Source organism: Phocoena phocoena, chromosome 4 (assembly GCF_963924675.1).
Source record: "Phocoena phocoena chromosome 4, mPhoPho1.1, whole genome shotgun sequence".
Lineage (NCBI taxonomy): Eukaryota > Metazoa > Chordata > Mammalia > Artiodactyla > Phocoenidae > Phocoena > Phocoena phocoena.
The window spans coordinates 130,826,185-130,849,208 of NC_089222.1; the positions used below are offsets into that span (position 1 = coordinate 130,826,185).

Here is a 23,024-nt window from a genome sequence, read left to right on the forward strand (position 1 = left end):
ACTTTTTTGAAATAGCACATCAATTTGGAATGCCATGGAAACTGAAGTTTCTTAACCTCCTCAGGTACCCCTATAAAATCTGGACAACAAATATACAAATTATTTGATGCCTTGGTGCTACACAAAGAAGTTGCTGTCCTTAAAAAGAAAACCACAGATTAAAAAAAAAAAAAAAGACTTTAATTGGAAATAGCTGACCCGCATGCCAAACACTCTGCTCAGTCCAAAGTCCTTTTTGCAAGGAACTTTTACAAAACAGAAAGAAAAATTTATGGAGAGGTTCAAGGATTCCACCATAAATACACAAAATTTTGGTCTCTACTTTTGAAAACCAAACAAGCAAACAGAATAACTGGACTTTAAAACCTAAAGTATAAAATCTGGCAAAGCCCAAAGAGCCTCCTAGGTTCCACCAGATAAAACCTAGGATGGACACCTGCCAAATTCTTCCATAAGACAACTCATTGTAGTAAGGACAAATTGGCCATGATAGGAAACAAGCAGAGGGAAAGGGAGTTCTTGGATGCAGAGGATATGATTATCCAAGAAAAGTCTTAAAGGAGAGCAAGAGTAAAAGACTACTCGCCTACTCTTCAAGATTAATTAGAAAGCAGTTTTTTAAAGAAAAAAAAAATTGTGTAGAATTAACACAGATAAATAGACCAATGGAATAGAATACAGAGGCCAGAAACCAATACACATACAAGATTCGGTAATATAAGAGAGGAGGCACTAGAGTCAATGGGCAATGGGTGGACTATTTAACAAATAATACTATGAAAACTGGCTATCAATATGGGGCTGGACTTCTACCTTACAACAGTCACAAAATTTAGTTTCAGGTGAATTCGGTATATTTTGAAATTCATAACTTTTAGAACAAAATATGTATAAAAGAATTTTTTTAAGCCTCAGGGAAGGAACCAATTTTTTAAACCTAACGCAGAAAAGGCTCAAACATAAAGGAAAAGAATGATCAATTTAACTGAAAAATTCTGTATAATTAAAGACAGCTACAGACCATGTTAAAGTCAAGCCACCTACTTGAAGAATCCCTGTAAGAGATACAGCATTAGGATCAAAATAATAATATATAAAATCCATGAGAAAAATAGGCATATAGATAATATATTCACAAAATAATGACCAATAAATATATGGAATAAAGCTAAGTAAGATTCATGGTAGCCAGGGAAATATAAATTAAAACAAACAGCTACTATCTCACAGCTCTGACTGGAAAACTTCAAAAGTGGTGAGACTAAGTGTTTTAGTGATGACTTAGGAAAACCAGAATTCTCTTACACTACCACTGGGAGTGCAAACTTGCACACCACTTTGGAGAGCAACTTGACAACATCTAAAGTCACAGAGCATACATCTAAAATCATAGAGTATCTACCACCTGAAATTCCATGTGGGTGCATATGTCCAGAATATCTAGCACATTTCATTTGCATGAGAAAATATTATCAAGAATGTACACTTGCAGCACGGTTCAAAATGGCAAACAGTAACAACTGACATGACCATTAGTGAGGGAAATGGTAAGCAAACTGATATGATACTAAACAGCAGTTATGTTGAATGAGAAAGCAAATTACAAAAGAGCACTTGTGATAGGCTATCATAAACTTTTAAAAAGCTGCTATATATTATTTATGGATGTAAACACATGGTAAAGTATAAAATCTTAAGTAGAAAGGAGTCACACCAACTTCAGAATAGTGGGTTAGCTCTATGGAGGGAAGGAGGAGATGGCCTCAGGGAAGAGTACAAAAGAGTAACATTTTATTTCTTTAAAAATCAGAAGCATATATGGCAAAATAGTTTATGAAGAGTACAAGGGCATTTATATTATTATTATGCATATTTGAAGTATTTTGCAATTAAAAAGAATTTTAATGGGCACATATGGTATAACAGTCAAAGAATAACATTAAGTATTCATACCACAAAAACTTGTCAAGTAATATTAATTATTTTAAGCCACAGAACTTATGTACATACATTACAGCATGTGATAAATATGAGTTAAAAATAAATTCTAAAATTTGCAATTTACATTAGGGTTTTAAATTAATAATTTTCCTAATGAGCTTTGAATCTCATGCAATTTTAAAATGTCCTTATGCTAGAATTTTAAGGGATGCTCTCAAGTTAACAAAGATATATAAATAAACTTTAATTAATTAAAGTTAATTAATGTGATATTCTGAATTTCAGTCTTATTTTGGAAAGCTTTTTCTTTAGCATATAAACAATAACAAGCTTTACATTTATATTTACAAGTCTCAAAGAAATGTGCTAAGTATGAAGAGTAGGTATCCCACTTAATTATAGTGTTTCACCAAGAACCTGATGCCCTAAATAATCATGTGGAAAAACAATGCTCCATTATTCCCTTTCTTTTCTACTTGGGGTTTGGGTCAGAAATCAAGATGTACCAATACTGGAAAAGTTATAAACAAAGTCTTATTATAAAACAATTTTTAAAGGAAAAGTGTGTAATTTTCACAGAGGAGTAACACAATCCTTTGGGTTTACCATGTCAGAGAGAGACACAGAAAAAGAGAGAATATTTTAAGAAAGGGGTTAAGAAGAGGTAGTAGCATTTTGCTATCTGTACTTCACTTACTGACTCCTTGAGCCTCAAGACTATAAGATAATAAATACTACAGAGAAAAATTTAGGAGACAGACAAAACTGGGCTGGACACTGCATCTACAAATACAACTCGAGATCTTTAACTCACACGTAATACTTCACTCTCCACTACGATACTCTGACCACATTCATACTATTTCAATAATAACCATTTTACCCAGTAGATGGTAAGCAGTAATTTTATTTAACATGAGTTGCTTTTTGCCAATTAAACATCTACAACAGAGATGATTAGCTGATTCTTCAAGTAACCTTGCTATTAAAGATGCTAATATTTCCCATGTGATGGAAGACTGAAATAAAATTATTCCAAGTTCCGAACTTCCACACTTTTATATTTTGGGCACGATTTTTAAGGGCAATAGTGCTGTGGCAAAAGGCAGGTTTTCACCTACCCCATTTCAGCCTGTTAAACTGAATTTTACTTGGTATTAAAATTCTTAACTTGTACTTCGGAAGGCTAGGAAAAATCACCTCCCCGCATCTCTCTAATTTAGTGTAACTTTGACCCGTGAGAATAGCAAAATTTGCTTACAAAATTGAAAGGCTCCTACTACATTTTTATATTTTTTGTTTTTTCCACCACTTAAGTTTCAGAAATAACTCATTTATTTCTTTGCTCTTGATAGAGGAATAACTACCACTCTGCTTCACGAATAAAATAATCTAACTCCTGTTTCTCTCAAATTCTCACCCTCTGGAGACTCATTCCAACTGAGTAATAAATTCACTGACAAGTCTGCAATTCAAATTTCACTAGTACAAGGAAATTCTTCTTCTACAGTAAAAGGTCTGTGTTGTGAATTTAATTTTCTGAATTTCATAACCCTTTACAAATGGAGGCACCTTAAAGTTCAGTTTATACTCTTTTATATAGGATTTCAGAGCATGCTTTAAACAGCTTAAGATAAGCTATATTAATAGCTTAATGTCATTTTATCATTAAAATAATCTATAAATATCAGAATACTAATTAATTTTGTTGTCATAACTAATAAATAAGTCTTAAAATATCTGTAAATGTAAATCAACCCTCTCAATTCATTTACCTCACTCAGACTGTTCTAGAACATAGATCAACAAACTGAATGGGTTTATCAGTATTATACAGTTGTACAATGCTTTCACAAATTCCAGTTCTGTAATTTAGGGGTTTTCCCTGTTTATTTTTAAATGTACAAAGAGATTAAACTATTAATATAAATATTTTCTCTCCAGTATGTAATATTCTTATGTAAAAGAAAAGGTTTCCGAACATTTACAAAGCAATCTAAAGGTAAGTAAACCTGATTTTAGGATCATTACATTAACCAAAATAATTTTCCAGAGAAGGTCCTATTTGAAAGAATGCTCACTGGCCTTCTCACATCAACACTTCAAGATGAATCCAAATCCACTGCCTTTGCTTGATTTACTTCAGGGATCAATTCCAATGGGGAAAAGAAAAAAATCTCAGAAAAAAGTCTCACGACAGAGCGGACAAGTGGATTTGTTGCTAGACGTAAACCATTTGTACTGAAAAAGAAAAGTGTATTTAAATGTTAAAAACTTTTAAAATTGCCATTTTACATACACATCTAAAGTTACCTTCAAATGATAAAGTAAGACAAGGGAGAATACTGAAATGTTTGCTCCTGTCCGCTCATCCCCAAAATCAACACAACTCAGTATTCCTTCCAAAGGCCACACTGTGACGCTTTCCACCTAGGCTCATGCACACAACCATGAAGATGTGTAAGGAAGACCTTCTGTGAAGGAACTGAACATAGGGTGGCTTTCTTTCCAATATGCTGTTTAAAAAGAGCAAAAAGCTCTGATGCCAGATGGCTCTCAGTTCCAATATTTTCAGTCTCCTTTACGGTGTAGATCTTACAAGACCATCTATTTTTTGAGTGCCGAGAGCTATTTTAGAAACATCCACTTATTAAAGGGCTTTGATGCCACCAGTCTCAGTAAATTACTAATTATCTTTCACAAATTTTGAAAAATCATTTTTAATATATCTCCCATTAACCACAATTAAGAGTTTAACATCTACTGTTTTTCAAGGTTAGATATCATATATATATAATATATATAAGATATAAATAAGTTAATTTCTCTTTAGCTTACCAAGCAGGCTGAATGGAACTTTTTCTTGCATGTTCTACAGGCTTTTTTGGGAAGAGAATAGTTGAAACCATGAATGACTGAGAAACAAATCATACAATCTTCAACACCCTCAAAACGTTTGTCTACATTATTTTTCCATAATGCTAAGCCTTCCATAATACTGCCATTCTGTTAACAAGAAAAATAGATAAATAAAGTCAATACACACTGAAGACCACCAGTATTATTTTTATTCAATTTCACAAATTTTAAAGTTGTATTATAATTTGGAGAGAAGAGAATCTGCTTGGCTATATTCACGATTCTAAGTTTTAAGAATACTGGTTTTTAAAATGACCTCCCAGGTTTTAGGAACCAGATGTAATTTTTCTACATCAAAGGCAGACTTGAAAGAAAGGCTCCTGCCCCAATTTTCAAGTTTTATAGTCTTAGCTTATTGTTTGATGAAACTTTTTAAATAATTAAATCATTTGGATCAGTTCCCTAACTTTTAACTAAAAATGATGAAATTAACTATCTCACCTACTCAAATGCTGATTTGTTCCAGCTCTACAATACTGGTGAATATACTTGCTTTAAAATAATTTTTCTTTACTGTAGAATGTCTGAGATACATCACAATGTGCAAACAAAACTAGAGACTTACAATTTGTTTAAAGGCAAAGGTCTTTGAAAGTACTGGGATTTCTCTAACCACAGAAGGAAAGTTGAAATGTTAAAGTAAAGTAGCTCAGAAGACATTCATCTGTCCCATGTCTCACAAAAAGATTCCCTCTCAAACTTTAATACCATGTATTGTTCTGTATCATCTACAATGTCAATGAAGTGAAGTCAATTCTTCTCAAACACCAGAAGAAAAAAAGCTGTAGAGTCTGAAAAATTAAAAACAGCTTGGCAGGGGACCTCCCTGGTGGCACAGTGGTTAAGAATCCACCTGCCAATGCAGGGGACATGGGTATGATCCCTGGTCTGGGAAGATCCCGCATGCTGCAGAGCAGCTAAGCCCGTGTGCCACAACTACTGAGCCCATGTGCCACAAACTACGGAAGCCTGCATGCTCTAGGGCCCACGTGCTGCAACTACTGAAGCCCACGCACCTAGAGCCCGTGCTCCGAAACAAGAGAAGCCACCACAATGAAAAGCCCGCACACCACAACAAAGAATAGCACCCGCTCACTGCAATGAGAGAAAGCTCGTGCGCAGCAAGGAAGACTCAAAGCAGTGGGAAAAAAAAAAAAAAAAACCCCACCAGCTTGGTAGATTCAAATCATTTAGGCATGTATCTGTTTATCCAACAAAATACAATATCTATTTCTACTTAAGCAGAAGAGATATATTTTTGTTTTATTGCCCTTTCGAATAGTAAATCAGCAATCTTTCTCTAGTTTTGAAAGCCAAATGTGTACACAGACACTTACTTGATGGGTAAGATAAGTGCTTAGCTGCAGCATCCAGTTTCGCCACTGCTGAACAGCTACTCCAACTCTTTTCCCACTTTCTACTGTTATTGAACCCAATGGATAATTTGAAGGCAGCTGTATTATAAGTTCAATAACTATATCTTCAATAGTATAAGTGGCCATGACTTCTCGAGTAGTAGCTCGAGCTTTAACCTGCAACACATGGAAGGTAATATTTTTTTTGCCAAATTTCTTTTCTTCCCTTTCATTCAAAAACCATCTTGACAGGTTGACTGCTAGCAGCCAGTCCTCATTCAAACAAAACACGGGTAAACATGTTCACTTATCTGACATGAGATGTTTAATAAATAGGTTCAAATACCTGAAATGTTTTATAGTGATGTTATGACATTCAAAGATGTTTCAAAAAGAAATGCACTACTCATTAAAAAGTATGTTTTAGTATATTAGGCTTGTCACATCATAGTTTTTGCATAGACCAATAACAGAATGGGTTATTATTAATTATTCCTTCTTTTCCAAAGCTAACGTATCAAATATCACTTCTATTTAGATGTTTTTCAAGTCTTTCTCTACCACAGAATTCTCCTGAGCTTTAGAGCCAACCAGCAACTGCCAGAATATTTATACCTGATCTTGATTTTCTTACTAGCACTGCAAGCTCAACATAAAACACAAATTATCATCCTTTAAAGATTTATTCCTCTGGCTTTCCTATTTCCACGCTAAAAACCGTAGCATCATCTTAAAATTCTCCTTCTACCACATTCCAGATATTAACTAGTTGCAACTTTGGATAAATCACCACAAAATTTCTCACATCCCTCCCCCTTTAAGGACTATTCTCACTGATACTGCCTTCCCCGGGCCCTCCTCATAATGTCTACACATTACAAGTCTCCCTAACTATTCACCTGAACCCAAGCTCCATGCCAACAGCCCATGTTATAAGACTTCAGTCACAGAAATTTCACAGATTATAACTCTGACAGTGTCACTGCCCCAAAAGAAAAATTTCAGAGAATTCTCTGGTGGTCCAGTGGTTAGGACTCCACACTCTCACTGTTGAGGGCACGGGTTCAATCCCTGGTTAGGGAACTAAGGTCCCATAAGTCACGCGACACAGCCAAAAAAAAAAAAGAAAAGAAAAGAAAAGAAAAATTTCAGTGGCTACATAGGCCCAAATATTTTAGACTGTTACTTGAGGCCTTTCCCAGTATGTCCCCAATTCATCATAGAAGCAGTTTGTTCTCTATTTACCTTCATGAATCCTACTCCATATGAATACTGGGCTATTCATCATTTCTTAGGCCATCACAAAAATTACATTCCCATCTTCAAGCTTTTTGCTTTTACCATACTGTTTTCTCTATATTAAATGCTTTTCCCCATAAGAAAATCCTGCCTATCTCAAAGTAAAATTCCTCCATAAAGTCTCACCTAATCCCCTCAGCCAGATGAACTTTTCGCACTCTGACCGCAGAGCATTATTCCTCTTAATGTGCCACTTTCCAGTTTCCAATGCAAAAAAACTATTATCAGTATCGCTCTTTTCCCTTTATTAGACTGTATGTTATTACAGGACAGGAATCTGACCCTTCTAAACTGTTCATTTTGCAGGTGACTGGCACACAGTGCCTGGCATCTGTAAGCATTCCAATATATATTTTGAATTAACTAATGAATGTTCAAAAACGATTTGGTGGGGGTAAATAAAATTATAACATCATTTTAACCCATGCATTAATTTGAGATCTGATATCCAATAATCCGAAAATAAAGTGGACAATTTCTGTAAATTCTGAACCAAGAGTTACAATTGTGATGATACTCACTACAACTGATAGACATAACCAATACTGAAACAACTTTTCTAGAAAAAATCCAAGACAATACTAACCGTCATGCCATTAAATAGCTGTGTACTTGTTTGCACAGAAGATATTTCTTGAAAAGAAAGAACACTGCTAACATACTTGCTTGTAAATCTATCTACAATATTGAAAACACGCTTCTCACTACTATTCCACCACAGCCTAACCATGGCGGGCAAGTCTTTTAATGTCATGTGATAGACTGAACAAGCCAAATGTGGAATATGGTATGGAAGAGTTGAGGTATCTGAGGAAAAAACAAATTCTTAGTTAGTAACATATATTTCTTACATAGAATAACAGACTAATATTAGTATTTTCTTAGAAAATCATTTTCAATTCCTTAACACTAGTGCTCATAAAACAAACATACCAAAGAAACCAGAACTCTAGAGTATTAGCTTTTTCTCACACATTCAAAATGAACAATTAGAATTGTAAAAATAATGAAAATCCTGAATGACACTGAAAAATCTGCTTAGAAATAGCACTCTTTATTTCACATGAAAGATCACAAATACAGTGAAACACACACACTTCAAAGAGGAGGAAGAATTATAAAGATTCTTTTTCTTATAAATTATGAAAAAGAGTCTGGCCTCCTTTACTTTTCCCAGAGCTCACTGATGTGTTATGCAAAAGTTCTAGAATCCCACCTCAGTACTCACAAGACAAAGTCCCATCCTCAGATCTCCAAGGCATTTAAAAAATTCCTATTCTCAGGAAATCACTTAGAACACTGCGGTACAGCTAGATGCATGCATGTCTATCCCTTCAGCTAAAATGTGAGCTCCCGGAGCAAAAAATAAATTTTACTTATCTTTGTTTCCCCAACTGAAGACTATTTATTTACAGGCCTACAAAACATATTGTGTAACAAATACTTGTTTACTGAGTAAAAGATAATAGTCTCAACAAAGTAAACTTCAAAAATTAATTAAATTCTTAACAACCTTATGCACAAAATCTAATTATATGTCCTATTTAGAGAAATACGGAAAATCTGGCACTTCAACACTCTCATAGCCAGGACACACATCTGGGATTATTCTCCATGCCCTCAGCGTAACCTGATCTGAACCTAGTCTCTAAGAAAGAACACAAACGCACATCATACTGACCTCTAATACCCAACTGGAGTTCTTCTGTAAAGAATGTTTTAGGGTCCTTATTGGAGAGCTCAACAGCTGTCTCTGCAAAGGTCGGATTTTCTGGCATAAGCCTGAACAGGTGATAGAGCAATTTATTCAAGCTTTTTGTTTTTCGAATGTACATTGAATACAGAGCTCGAAGCTGGTGGAGAGTAAACAATTTTTGTTAGGAAACCCAATTAAACCAAGACAATCAGTAGATATGAACAAGCTAAAGTGTAACAGACTGTACAAGAACACAATGCAAAAATGAATTCATTTGAACACTGAGAATGACATGGAAGAGTCCTATAAAATATATGCCACAGTCTTACTTTCCAGTTGTGTCATTTGAAGGCACTGCTTCTCATAAACTAGCAGAAGTTTTCACTATCCCCTCATTATCAGACATATGCCTCTAACATCTTTCTCAAACTGTCTCCCTGTTGATAAGTTCACACCCACTTGGAGTCTCTGAGCTGAGAAAAATCTATTCACCATTCCCCAGAGACGATTTGCTCACTCTCCTCCCAAATCTTCCACACGTCCCATCCGCACCATAATCCCTAATCTTTCAAAATTCTGCTTAAAACGAATCCCATTTTTATGGCTGACATCATGCTATATCAAACATTTCAGCATCCCTTTATGACAGCACAAACTAGTATTTCAAAATGTCTTGGGGTCTTCTCATTAGTTATTTTATAAATCAGGACATTTCACAAAAAATATGGATTCTTTTTCTGGTTTATTCTTAAAAAAACAGGAAAATTTGGCACCGTTGGGTGTACTATAGGTATCTATGTGAGACATGTGCTTTAGACTTGCTCCTCAATAATGTAGTTTTCATTCATTAACATTTACCTTGTAGCTCTTTGGTATTTGTACCCGTTTTAAAATTATTTCTTACACTATGTTTCTTCATAGTACAAATATACCATTTTCTGAACACTATAAATGGTCAAATACAAAGATCAAGCCATAGTATTTGGAATTGATTCTTAAAAAAATGATCAAAGAACCTTTACAATGAAGAAATCTGGAGGACACTACCTTTACCAAGTAACCAAACTTAACATCACCAATAAAAGGACAGATGACATTCTGTGCTCCTGAGGTGAGGCACTGAGAATACATCACCACTGTGCAGTAAATACTCTTGCTGAAAAGCAACCAGAATCTAATGTTGAGGAAACTACCAGACAAATCCAAACTGGAAGACAGTCTACAAAATAACTGATCCGGTGAATGACACCAAAGAAAAGTAGAGGAATTATAAACTAAAGAAATATGACAGACAAATGCAAACATGACCCTTGACTGAAACCTCAATATAGAAGGAAATAAAACTATAAAGGACATCTGACAACTGGGAAAATTTAAATACAAATTAGATAATATTACTGCATCGAAATCAAATTTGAGTGTAATATTTATATTACATTTATGTTGAAACATGTCTTGGTCTTAGGAGACATATGTTTAAATACTTTTGGTAAAGCATCATGATGTCTGCTGTCCACCTTCTCTGTAAATCCGAGTATTTTTCAAAATAAAAAGTTGGAAGCAAAGTAGAATTTCTTAAAAAACCTAATACATATAGCATTGGGCTTTTAAAAACACATGTCTATTACCCAGCAATCCCACTCTTAGGTATACAATGCAAGAGAAATGAGAAATATATGTACACACAAAAAATTTATGCACAAATGCTCACTGCAGCTTTATTCACAATAGGCAAAAAGTGGAAACAACCTAAATGCCCACTGGATGACTGGATAAACAAAATGTGGTATAGTCATACAACGCAATATTATTTAGGCATAAAAAGTAATGCCATACTGATACATGCTATACTATGAATGAATCTTGAAAACATTATGCCATATGAAATAAGCCAGACACAAAAGGCCACATATGTGAAAGGTCCACAGTAGGCAAATCCATAGAGACAAAAAATAGATTAGTGGTTGCCAGTGGCTGGGGAGTTTGAAAGGAAATGGGAAGTGACTGCAGATAGGTAAGGGTTTTTCTGGGGGGTGGAAGGATGTTGAAACTATTCTAAATTTAGATAGTGGTGATAGGTGCACAATTCTGTGAATACACTAGAAACACCAAGCTGTACACTTTAAATAAATTTGATGATATGTGAAATATATCTCAACTATAAAAAACATACATACAGGTGCGTGCACATGCGTGTGCGTGCACACACACACACCTTTGCTTCTAATGCAATCTGACTCACTAGTTTTAAGAAGAACGTTAAAAACAACTCAGATTAAGGACCAATGTTTTTTTAAATTTTTCGGTTTGTTTTAAGGACTCCTCTAATTAGTGTTATTTACTGGGTTATGCTGGTTTATCTGTTGACAGCTCAGTTCAATTTCTAGGCTCAGTAAATGCTGCTGTAATGCTTTGTGCCCCCTCCCCCTCCCCCACTCTGGCCTAATAGGAAGGATGAGGCGTGGCCAGATTCCTAATTTCTGAATATACGATAACGAGAACGAATTCTTACACATAAAAACTTCAATTTGCTGCAGTTTTTTAGAGACCAATAATATTTTAAGAAACAAATTTGTAAACAAATTCACAAGGCGCTCTTGAAATACATCATACAGCGAATTAAAATTAGCTCAAATCACAAACATAAGTGGTAGACTGAAAAGAAATAAAATAATTTGAACATCTAGATCAGTGTTGCCTCTGTGATTTAATTTTCCCCTTAAAAAAATGCAAAAGTGCTTATGTTTCTATATTTATACCAAGGTATGGGTTATTAGCAACATAAATTATAACTTAAGGATTCTAAAAAATTACATTGGAAATGAATGCCAAGATGTTTAGTCACACTTTAAATATGTAATAATTAAGTCTTTTTGTATTAACCTGTCAAAGAAGCCACCTACTTTATTAAACTGATTCAATCAATGTGTTAATCTTTTTAAAAGTGGGAATCTGTCAAACGAATTTTTAAAAATGGAGTAGATTTCTCCAACTTCCTTCTTAAACATGAGACAACAGAGACACCTAGTGCCTGCTAAAATAATTTGGTTAAAATAATTACAATAGGATATTTTCTATACTTAGCGATAATAGTCTGAATTATATAAGGTAGTATTTCACAGATCTTTCTCTGAACACTGATTTTCAAGTAAGGCAAATTTCCAACGATGTAGTAATTGACATCTCCACAAGAGTCAGAAGTTGACCAAAGGAAAAAGAATAGCAGGATCCGATTCTTTCGAAACGCTTTACTGTGGTAGCACAAAATTAAATTATAGAAATCTGGTTTCCTGCAATAAAAGGACTTGGTGGCTACATTCAGTTAGAAAAAAAAAATTAATCTAAGCATATTCCAGAGATTAATTACTTTTGCAAAAAAACTGTGTGTGTGTGTGTGTGTGTGTGTGTGTGTGTGTGTGTGTAAAAACCTGTAGGAGGATGAGGAAGCAGAGAGAGAAATAAATTTAGCAGAATGTCTGAAATTAGCCAGATAAGATTAGATTAAAATGTGAGGCATTTCCCCTTTTTTTCCAAAAGGAGGGTAAGGAAAGGATTTAGGACAGTAACAGAGAAATACATATAGGACAGAACTGTCAAAAGTCGTCTCATTTTATTTACCTGAGATGCAGCAGCTTTGAAGAAAGTAAGTATTAATTTCCAAGTGAGGAGGTATCCCAGAACATAGCAGAAGTCTTCACTCAGTGGCTTAATAGTAACTATCTGTCCAACAGGAATACACCCCAAAACATTTTCTAGTAAGTCTTCTTGAGTGTTAAGAAGAGACATCAGTGCTGCTGGTGGTGACCTAAGAATCAATGATTAAACACCACAATTTTCTTCATAACTTGTCCCTTAACAAATTGACAGCACATACAAATTTCAAGCATTTAAAAAAAATCTTTATTTTCCAAAAAACATTTTAAAAGTCCCCCTTTATAGATTCAATTTTGACCCCTAATTCACATAGAGGCAGTTACAGAATTTGAAAGACATTAAGTATTATATAAATATATACCTACATTTCCATATTTATAAATATAAAAAATATAAAAATATAATTTTTATATTTATAAATATATAAAATATGCTATAAAATATGAACTCTAGAGGTTAGCACTTAAAGGAAAGACCCTTTTAGAAAACATATATTTCAACCTTCTGTTTTGTAGATGAAAAAAAAAATCAGATACCCAGAGAAGCTAAATTATTAGTCTGAAGTCCCTTGGCTAGTCAGGGGAATGATTAGGGCTAACAAATCCTATCAGGTCCTTTATCATCCTATAAAGGGTAAAAAGATCGTAAGACTCTACGTTTCTTCAATGAAGTAAATTTTAACATTCACATTAATCCATGACAATGTGAAGTAATTTTCTTCTTTACGGAAGTACTGCACTCATTAACACTTACAGATGAGCTTATAAGATTCTCAAAAAGTGAAATACTTGCGTGCATCTCCTGTCAAACTCTCTTCTCTCTGACGTTCTAGCTTGTTTCTCTCCTTTCACCTCTGTGATCTTTCTTCCCTTGTGGTTTCCTACTACCAGTCCATAAACAAGTCTTCTTTAAGCTTCTGCCCTTAAGTTTTTACCTTCAATACCACCATCTCATGTACCAACCCTTTTCCATTCCATACCAACCGTCACTAGATTTCACAAACAACAGCTCTCCACTTTCTACACTAACCTCCATGCACTGCTACGACTTCTGGCATGGCGTCCCCCTCTGCTTGCTTCTTCGTACAGTTTAGGCTTTATACTATTGCCAGAATCAGCTGGTAGTATCCCATCTTCTACCAAACAATGCCCAGACTCCTAAAAAATGTCATTTTGAAGGCCCTTCATTACCCTTCCAGCTTCATCTTCCACTCTACCCTCCTTGCCTACTCCACACGTATTCATTTATACTTTTATTCAACAAATGAGCACTACTTATGACTGTTTTAGGCCAAAAAACCTGGGTCTGTGAATATAGTCAGGAACAAGAGACAAAAATGTCTGCCTTCACAGAGCTTATATTCCAGTGGAAGAAGATCTAGACAATTAAAAAATACGTTAAATGGCAACTACTCAATATTCCCCAAGCATTTCCTGAACACTCATGCCTCAATGCCTTTGCACATAGTGTTCACACAACTTTTCCCTGCCCTACTAAAGTGCTCCCTAATCTGAAATGTCCAGCATAAATGTCTCTTCCTCAGGAGAATGTCTTCTCTTCCTGGCACAGCAGTTGTGTCCCTCTAACATCATCCTTTTTCTTAGCACTTGTCATACACTGTCTTCTATTATAGGGTAATATCATCTAAATTAGATTATAAACTCTTTAAGAAAAATACTGTTTACCTAACACTGTATTCTCTCCTCAATGTTTAATTAATACTTTGCACAAAGGGGTGCACAATAGATTTTTGAATTGGTATACTCTTTCCACAGCTCCCATGTGGCCAAAGACAGTTTTACTAAACAGTAGCAAACTGAAAATGATTTAGGAACAATTAAGAAGAGAGAGTAACTATCTCTTTGGGTGAACTCTAAATTTCATTTTTATCTCACAGATAAACTTACGAGATCTGAAGGAACATATACTCTAAATTTAGAGCTTTTGTATTGCCTCAGTCTTCTAAAGTCATTATGATGGATTATGAGAATTTAATAAAGCAAACTACAGATGGTCCCCAACTTATGATGGTTTGACTTACAATTTTTCAACTTTGCAATAGTGTGAAAGCAATAAGCATTCAATAGAAACCATACTAAGAATTTTGGTCATTTCCCAGGCTGGCAATATGCAGTACACTACTCTCTTATGATGCTGGGCAGTGGTGGCAAACTGCAGCTCCCAATCAGCCACGTGATCATGCAGGTTAACAACCAATACACTCACAACCATTCTTACCCAGACAACCATTCCGCTTTTCACTTTCTGTATTCAATAAATTACATGAGATATTTAACACTTTATAAGATGGCTCTGTGTTAGATGATTTTTTTTTTTTTTTGGCTGCCTTGGGTCTTTGTTGCTGCGTGCGGGCTTTCTCTAGTTGCAGTGAGCGGGGGCCACTCTTCGATGCGGTGCGTGGGCTTCTCACTGCGGTGGCTTCTCTCGTGGAGCACAGACTCTAGGCGCGCGGGCTTCAGCAGTTGTGGCGCACGGGCTTAGTTGCTCCGCGGCATGTGGGATCTTCCCAGACCAGGGCTTGAACCCGTGTCCCCTGCATTGGCAGGTGGGTTCTTAACCACTGCGCCACCAGGGAAGTCCCCGTGTTAGATGATTGTGCCCAACTGTGGGCTCATGTAAGTGTTCTGAGGCTGAGGTTAAGCTGATGTTCGGTAGGTTAGGGGTATCAAATGAATTTTTTAAGATTAATTAATCAATTTATTTTCGGCTGTGTTGGGTCTTCGTTGCTGCGCATGGGCTTCCTCTAGTTGCGGCAAGTGGGGGCTACTCTTTGCTGCAGTGCGTGGGCTTCTCATTGTGGTGGCTTCTCTTGTTGGGGAGCACGGGCTCCAGGCACGCAGGCTCAGTAGTTGTGGCTCACAGGCTCTAGAGCGCAGGCTCAGTAATTGTGGTGCACGGGCTTAGTTGCTCCACGGCATGTGGGATCTTCCTGGACCAGGGCTGGAACCCATGTCCCCTGCATTGGCAGGCAGATCCTTAACCACTGCACCACCAGGGAAGCCCTCAAATGCATTTTTGACTCAACACAATTTTCAACTTACAATGAGTTTATTGGGATATAACTCCATAAGTCAAAGAAGCTTTGCATTAAAAAAAACTTACAAGGCTGGTTCTTCTTCTTCATCTCCATATGACTTTAGATTATCCTGATCATATTGTGGGAGTTCAGGCATCAATCTGGAAGTTAGAATATTTAAATTATATTAAACGGTTCATTGTTACATCATGCTTAAAAGCAAAAAGACCAATACTTATTCTGTAATGAGTATATTTTTTTTTACTGAGTTTTTTCTGAAATAACCCATTATGGCCAGGACTATCTAAATGTAAACTGTGCATGGGGAACAGTGACCTAAAAGATCAAAAACTTGGCATCCCTGTTATTGAAATGCATAGTCAAGCTTACTTTGTTGTTGTTTTAACTGTGACTTTTTTTAATGACTAAAAGTTAAAGCTAAATATATATTCCATTTTTTTTAGAACACCACGACACTGATTCAATTGAAAGAATTCTTACTTGTATAGCATATGATAAACAGCAATTTGCACAGGCCGAGCTCTGTAAAGGAGTAATGGGGCTAATGTATTTAACAAAGTCTGGAGATACTCTGGCAAGTTTGTTTTTTGGCCAGCAACCAATCTTGCAGGGAGTTTTTGACTCAATAGCTGATCCTTTGGGATATAAGTTAATGTTTCACACATGGGCTTCAGCATTGCATTTTGAAACGATGTTTCAGATGTATCTCTGCCTTCTCCTGATGACAAAAAGGAAAGAAATATTCATACCCCAAAACAAAGTGCGTAATACAGCTTGACCCATTCACAGACAACCAAATGTTATTTAAGAAATAAAAACTTGACAAACATTAAAGCAGTCCTAACTAGAAACATGAACTGAATATATATTTCAGATAATCTCAACTATTTAATGACTTCTATTATCTCATCCTTAAAAAAAAAAGACATATGAGTTAAAAAAATCTATTCTTGTTATCTGAATTAGTATTATTTTAATTTTCAATGGTCTTTGGATGTCTTGCCATTTTTCAATTCTTGTCTGTAAAGCAGAAGCATATATGATGCTTCTGAGATGCGAAGCTTTCTCTCTGGCTCTTTTACTATTTTGTACTGTGTGACTTAAACATCCAGAGTTGTTTTTTGTTTTTAACTTTTCAACAAGTCATTTTCAATGAATCTCACTATTATTCCCTTTTTCACTTGCCTGTAACAGTCACCAAAAGAGGTAAAAGCAAACTGTGGATGCCTGGAGAAAAAAATTCTTTCCATTCACTGATGAGATTTACAGGAAGACTGCCAGTGGTATCCAGAGTTGTGGAATCAAAAAAAGCACTGAGTTCACAGGTCAAATCACAGCTGACACAGGCAAACAGTTGTACAAGTGGAACAGAATACAATGTCTGATTCTCATTTGTTGTCTGAAGAAACAAAAATTAAATAAGTAAGCAGACTTCTAGAATACTACAAATCAAGACAATAAAGTCCCTTTCATTTCTCTAAATTTGAAAACAAGCAGGTGAAATGCATAGTCTCAGAAGACATTTATATATTTTACATCAAGATAACTTCGTTTCAAAATTAAATATTAGGAATTATCAGTAGAATCAATCCATTTATTCTGAAATGTTTTGTATTTCTAAAACTATGAAAGAAAATATTATTAATTACCATTTACCAAGTTGAGTATATTAAAAGCACATTTATAATCTTCTCAGGATCCCTATAGGAGCCCTAGTAATTGGGTATTGTTAAACTATTGTAAAATAAGGAAACTGAGGCTCAACTAGGTAAACTTTAATACTCTAAGCCACACAGCTAACAGCAGGCAAAGCAGAGATTCAGACAAATTCAACTCTGACTGACTTGCTATGTGACAGCCCGTAAGTATTACACATCTGGTTGCTTTGGGTCATAAAAAGAACACTAATTCCCTCTGAATTTGCTTAATCTTTTTTTTTTTTTTTTTTTTTTTTTTGCGTTACGCGGGCCTCTCAATGCTGTGGCCTCTCCCGCCGCGGAGCACAGGCTCCGGACGCGCAGGCCCAGCGGCCATGGCTCACGGGCCCAGCCGCTCCGCGGCATGTGGGATCTTCCCGGACCGGGGCACGAACCCGCGTCCCCTGCATTGGCAGGCGGACCCTCAACCACTGCGCCACCAGGGAAGCCCTGCTTAATCTTTAATGCATTACTCTGGCAATACTGAAACAGTACATTTTAAGAATAATTTAATTAGAACCAAAAGACCTAAAAACTTGTCATGAAAAGATAAAACCTTAATGGGCTGTCCTGCAAATATTATACCAGGATGAGCTAATGGAGAGAACATTTTAAAAGCAATTAGCAGATTTGTTACCAAATGATTTTGACAGACATTAAACCTCAATCATTTTACTGATCTGTCAAGTAGTAGCTGGTGTGGAACATATCTATAAAGTGTTTAAACGTTTGCAAAGGAGCTAACTACAATCATTACTTGAAGAAGATTAGCGAATAGTTCTGGTACACAGATATGCACGAAGACCCAGTAGCTGTGATGACCCAGCAGGTTAATTTACCTCCAACCAAGCCAACATGGAGCACATGATGAAGTCCCATTCACTCTCTGCCAAAGGAGATGAGCAGTATTTCAGAAATAGGGAAAGGAACCGGATTATTTCTATATTTACACCGAGTATCTCTGGACTTACTTCTGACAGATTACTGTGATAAAGACAAAAACAAAACAAAACACTGAAGAATTATATAGACATTCAATTGGAAACATTTAAATCTCATATATTTACAATAGACTGACTGAAATGTCTACCATCTTATTGCTCTACAAAACTATGACTATAAGATACATAATCTCAGTCCACATCATAAATAGAGGGGAAAAAACTGTATAAACTATTACCTACCAACTGAAAAGAAAAATATCTTCATGATCTTTCTTCCAGGTTATCAGAATTTTTAATATACCATGTAATAGCTCTCCATCATCTATGCTTTTGGTTTGCAGACAAGAATTGAAAATGGCGAGATGTCCAAAACCTCCTAAAGCAAAATAAAAAATTAAAAATGTTTTAAATTGTATTGCTGCTATAAAAAAGAAAGTCTACTTTGAGATAGGTTAAAAACTTTCTTCAGAAGTGTCCAGGTTAAGAACCCTGAAAATTAGGGCTTACATGAAAGAGTCAACAAATGAGCTTATAAACTCCACAGGGCAGGGACCCTGTCTCCACACCCAGCGCAGAAAAGAAAGTGTGGAGGGGAAGCTGGGAAGCAAGTAAATGATACTGTGCATTAAACTAACCTATGCTACTTTTTTGTTTTCTTAAGTATAGGACTTATTCAGCATACCTACCTCTCAAAAAACAAACAAACCCTAGATAGAGTGCAAAGTTAAATAAAGTTGGAAGATAGAACATCCTATTTCATAATTCATACATTCACTCAGTAAGCATCTGCTATATCTGGAAAGTTCTTAAGGGTTCCCTACTCTTTAGTATCCCTGGTTGCTCCTTATCCTTCAACTCTCAGCTTAAATACTGCCTCCACACTGAAATTCCCAAGTATACAAAGTATGCACCTCCTCATTTCTCTAATATCCCTTATTTGTTGCCTTTATAGCACTAATGTTTACTTGTTTGTTTATTTATTTATTTTGGGGGGAGGAGCTCTACTTTTTTATTGTTAAAATTAATATACAATGTTATATTAGTTTCAGGTATACAACATAGATTTTCTGATATTTTTATACATTATAAAATGATCACCACTGCAGTAAGACCAGTCACCATCCATCACCATACAAGGTTGTTAAAATACTATTGATCTTATTCCCTAGGTGTACATGTTTACTTATTTATTATCTTAATTAGAAAGTAGGCTCCGTGAAAGCAGGAACCTTGTCTGTTTTACTTACCCCTAGCATATGTCCCCCTAGCATGATGCCTGAGATCCAGAGGCATTTATTTATTTTGACTGACTAAATTAAGAACAAATAAATGAGTGAATACAAGGTACACTGTTAGATGCTGGGGAGAGAAAGCTGAACAAAATCCAGTCTCTGAAGGGACTCATCTAGCAGTACTGGCAGACTTAAAAACAAATTAGAATATGGACACAAATTGAGAGCCCAGAACAGGAAATCAGATTTGAGTCAGAAGAGGCTTCCTAAAGTTGGTGTGTGAACTGGGATTTACCAAAAGATCAAAGTCTGCAAGCCTAGAAAAGGGACACTCCAAGGAATGCTAAGGCACAAAGTTGTAAGAAAGTATAGTGTTCAAAATTCATGAGAATTTAGCATGGTCAGGGTCCAGGATGGAAGCAAAAGAGGTAAAACTGGAGAAATAAGTTGCAGTAAGATTGTAAAATGTCTTATAGGCCAAACTAAGGACTTAGGTTTTTATCCTGTAGGTAAGTGGGAACCAAGGAAAAAAGCAAAAATTAATTAATTAATAACAATGTAATCTTCCTTTAAAGGCTGAGGAAGAATTTTTAAAAAAATCTTCCTGACAAAATAGAAGAGGCTCAAGTTCAATCAGAAACAACTGATTTTCTAATAACTGAAAAGTATTTCTTAGCTAATTCTGTTTTGTCACTTTGGCTGGAAGAGCAAAATTGACTGTCAAATCTTAAAAACATTCCCCTTCCTGTTGGCCTCTGCACAGCTGGGCACCTCTGGTCTGTGCGAACAGCACATAATTGTGTGGCACCGTGGTCCTGTCTCCTGCCCCTTCCCCCTCTCTGCCATCCTTCAGTTATAACCCATGCTGGAGAAATAACCTACACTTCCATCAGGTAATCCTCTCTTCCATGCACAATAAGTTCAACTGTATCCCTGTTCCAGAACTGCAAATCCCAACCTAATCCCACAGTTTAACTACATAAGTGAGCTCAATGGTAAAGCTTAATGCCACAAAAGTTTATTTTTGACACCGGCTGGCCCTTTGTGCTATCAAGGCAATTCTGTCTCATTATGTTCTTTGATGGACATATTCTTCTTCCACTATTTCAAACTTTCCCTACCCTTCTTAAAATCTACAATCCAGTTTTTACTTATTAAATGACCTAAAGAGACATGAAGCCATGAAGTTCCCAACCCCCTCTATACCTACATGTGCGTCCATCCTACACCTCTCCTTATCTTGTCTCCGCCTATACATGGCTGGTATCTTCTAACTGCTCTAGATCCAGCCCTACATGCCCTCCCCTCTCACCTTCTCAGTGGGAGCTTTCGTCAGTTATTCCATCTCTATTTTCCATTCCCCCTCCGTCCCCACAACATATATTTCCCCTTTGACCTTGTGTTCATCTCCAGCTTTCACCTCTTTCAACATCCCTTCCTGCCAAACACGCAGAACAGACTACCTGCTCCCATTTTCTCACCACTATTCATTCCAACAATGCCAAAGCCAATGGCTGAACTGTGGCATTTAACGGATGATGAATATTACCTAAAACTCTGCTTTTGCTTATCTTTTTTTATCTTTAGTCCTTATTCTCAAATGTGCCTCCATCCACATACCTATTAAATCTATGTACTGGTGTTCCCTTGATGTTCTTTTCGCTCTTCACTCTCCCTAAAGAAGCTCATACTCATTTACAGGTTATACTATCACCTACATGACATGGACTTTGAAAGCAGTATTTCCATCCAGCCAATAGTCTATTGCTTACTGACAATCTCTATTTTAGTATTTATTCCAAAGACACCTTAACCTAATGTGTCTAAAACTCAACATTAGCTCCCTGTATACTCCTTCCCCATGCTCCTTCCAATCCTCAAGTCTCCTGTAGGGTTTCCTATAAGGCCTAAAGGTACTTCCATATACTCAATCCAGAAATATAATCACAGAACCCCATCAATTCTACTTCCTACGTCTTTCATTTCCATCTCCTCTCTTCCATCTGTGCCTTGATTCAAGCTCTCTTCTCTCTCATCGTGATTATTCCCATAGCTCTCTACCTAGTCTTCTGCTCCTAATCTCTCTTCTCTCACATTCACCCTTCACACAGTTGTCAAAATAATCTTTCTAACATAAATGTGATAGTCTTACTACCTTCCTACCTAACTTGGGCCAATAGCTCCTTACCTCCTACCACTTAAAGTCGAAACTCCGTAACTGACAAAACTAGGCCTTTATGATCTGTTCTTCAAAAATCCATATTCTTGTGCACCCTAACAGCTCTGTCCCCAACTTTCTACCTTAAATGCCAACCAAAATGAACTATGCATTCTCCTATGTTTTTGTGTACCTGGAATACCTTTCCCAACCGCGTCCATATGGAAAACTATCTTTCATTGAAATATTTCTCTTTGTGAAATAGCCAGAACATCTCAAAGCAAAGTGGAAAACTCCTTTTCTGCACTTCCACGCATATGGCATCTTTTTGCTACGTCAGTTATCATACAACTTTATGTCTACCTTCTCTACAAAAGGAACTGCCACATAGCCAGGGTCAGTAAGTGCTTGTTAAATTAATAAGCAAATGAACTAATAGAGTACAGAATGTCCGAAAAGTTTAAAACGTAACAAAAGCTGTTCCCTCTTTTGCCTTTGTAAGTTCAAATACTGGTTGACGAGGGAGAGATGACACATAGCTAAAATAAGCTATACATGGAAAAGAAATGATTAGAGGATATCTGTGGTTGTGAATCTTCCCATAAGGCGGCAGCATTTCTGACCTGCAAAATAGTAACAGCCACTCTCCAATGACACTCGTCCTACTGAGTCAACTTGTTATATAGCAAAAGTATAAACTAGGAAAAAAATTAACTATAATTCATCTCTGCTAGATTTGGATTTAGATATTAAGAAACACTTCTTTCATCTCAAGCAATAATTAGTGAAATATTTATTACCAAGCAACTAACCATTAATACTGCAAACATCTTCCTTGGTCCAGGCCAAAAGGGCAGGTATACATTGAGCAATGAATTCTTTCTTGTCTTCTTTTGACAAAAATGGACAGAGACTTTGAATGGTATGCATATTACCTTCTGTTAGTGGAAAAAAACTGTTTAAAGAACAAAAAAAAGGTATGAATTATATTTATCCTAAATATTTAGTTATTTCAGAAAATTCTTCTTATTCAGACTATTCAGAAAGAATAATATTTCCACTATATAAAAT

The 23,024-nt window shown here is 36.0% G+C and overlaps 1 protein-coding gene across 2 annotated transcripts in view; it reads right to left on the reverse strand.

Moving 5' to 3' along the window:
- Positions 1-3,667: 3,667 nt before the first annotated feature.
- The window catches only part of LTN1 (listerin E3 ubiquitin protein ligase 1), a 63,031-nt gene continuing 43,674 nt past the window's right edge, over positions 3,668-23,024 (reverse strand). Inside the window, exons 19-30 of one of the 2 annotated variants that reach the window (XM_065876201.1) lie at positions 22,766-22,908; positions 18,804-18,939; positions 18,459-18,603; positions 17,108-17,321; positions 16,403-16,640; positions 15,988-16,062; positions 12,829-13,015; positions 9,196-9,367; positions 8,101-8,321; positions 6,198-6,392; positions 4,780-4,947; positions 3,668-4,182 (exon numbers count right to left, since the gene is read on the reverse strand). In XM_065876201.1, coding sequence (XP_065732273.1) covers positions 4,120-4,182; positions 4,780-4,947; positions 6,198-6,392; positions 8,101-8,321; positions 9,196-9,367; positions 12,829-13,015; positions 15,988-16,062; positions 16,403-16,640; positions 17,108-17,321; positions 18,459-18,603; positions 18,804-18,939; positions 22,766-22,908 — 1,957 coding nt within the window. In that variant the 3' untranslated portion in view covers positions 3,668-4,119. The remainder of the gene's footprint in view (positions 4,183-4,779; positions 4,948-6,197; positions 6,393-8,100; positions 8,322-9,195; positions 9,368-12,828; positions 13,016-15,987; positions 16,063-16,402; positions 16,641-17,107; positions 17,322-18,458; positions 18,604-18,803; positions 18,940-22,765; positions 22,909-23,024) is intronic. The other variant, XM_065876202.1, reaches the window with a different exon arrangement.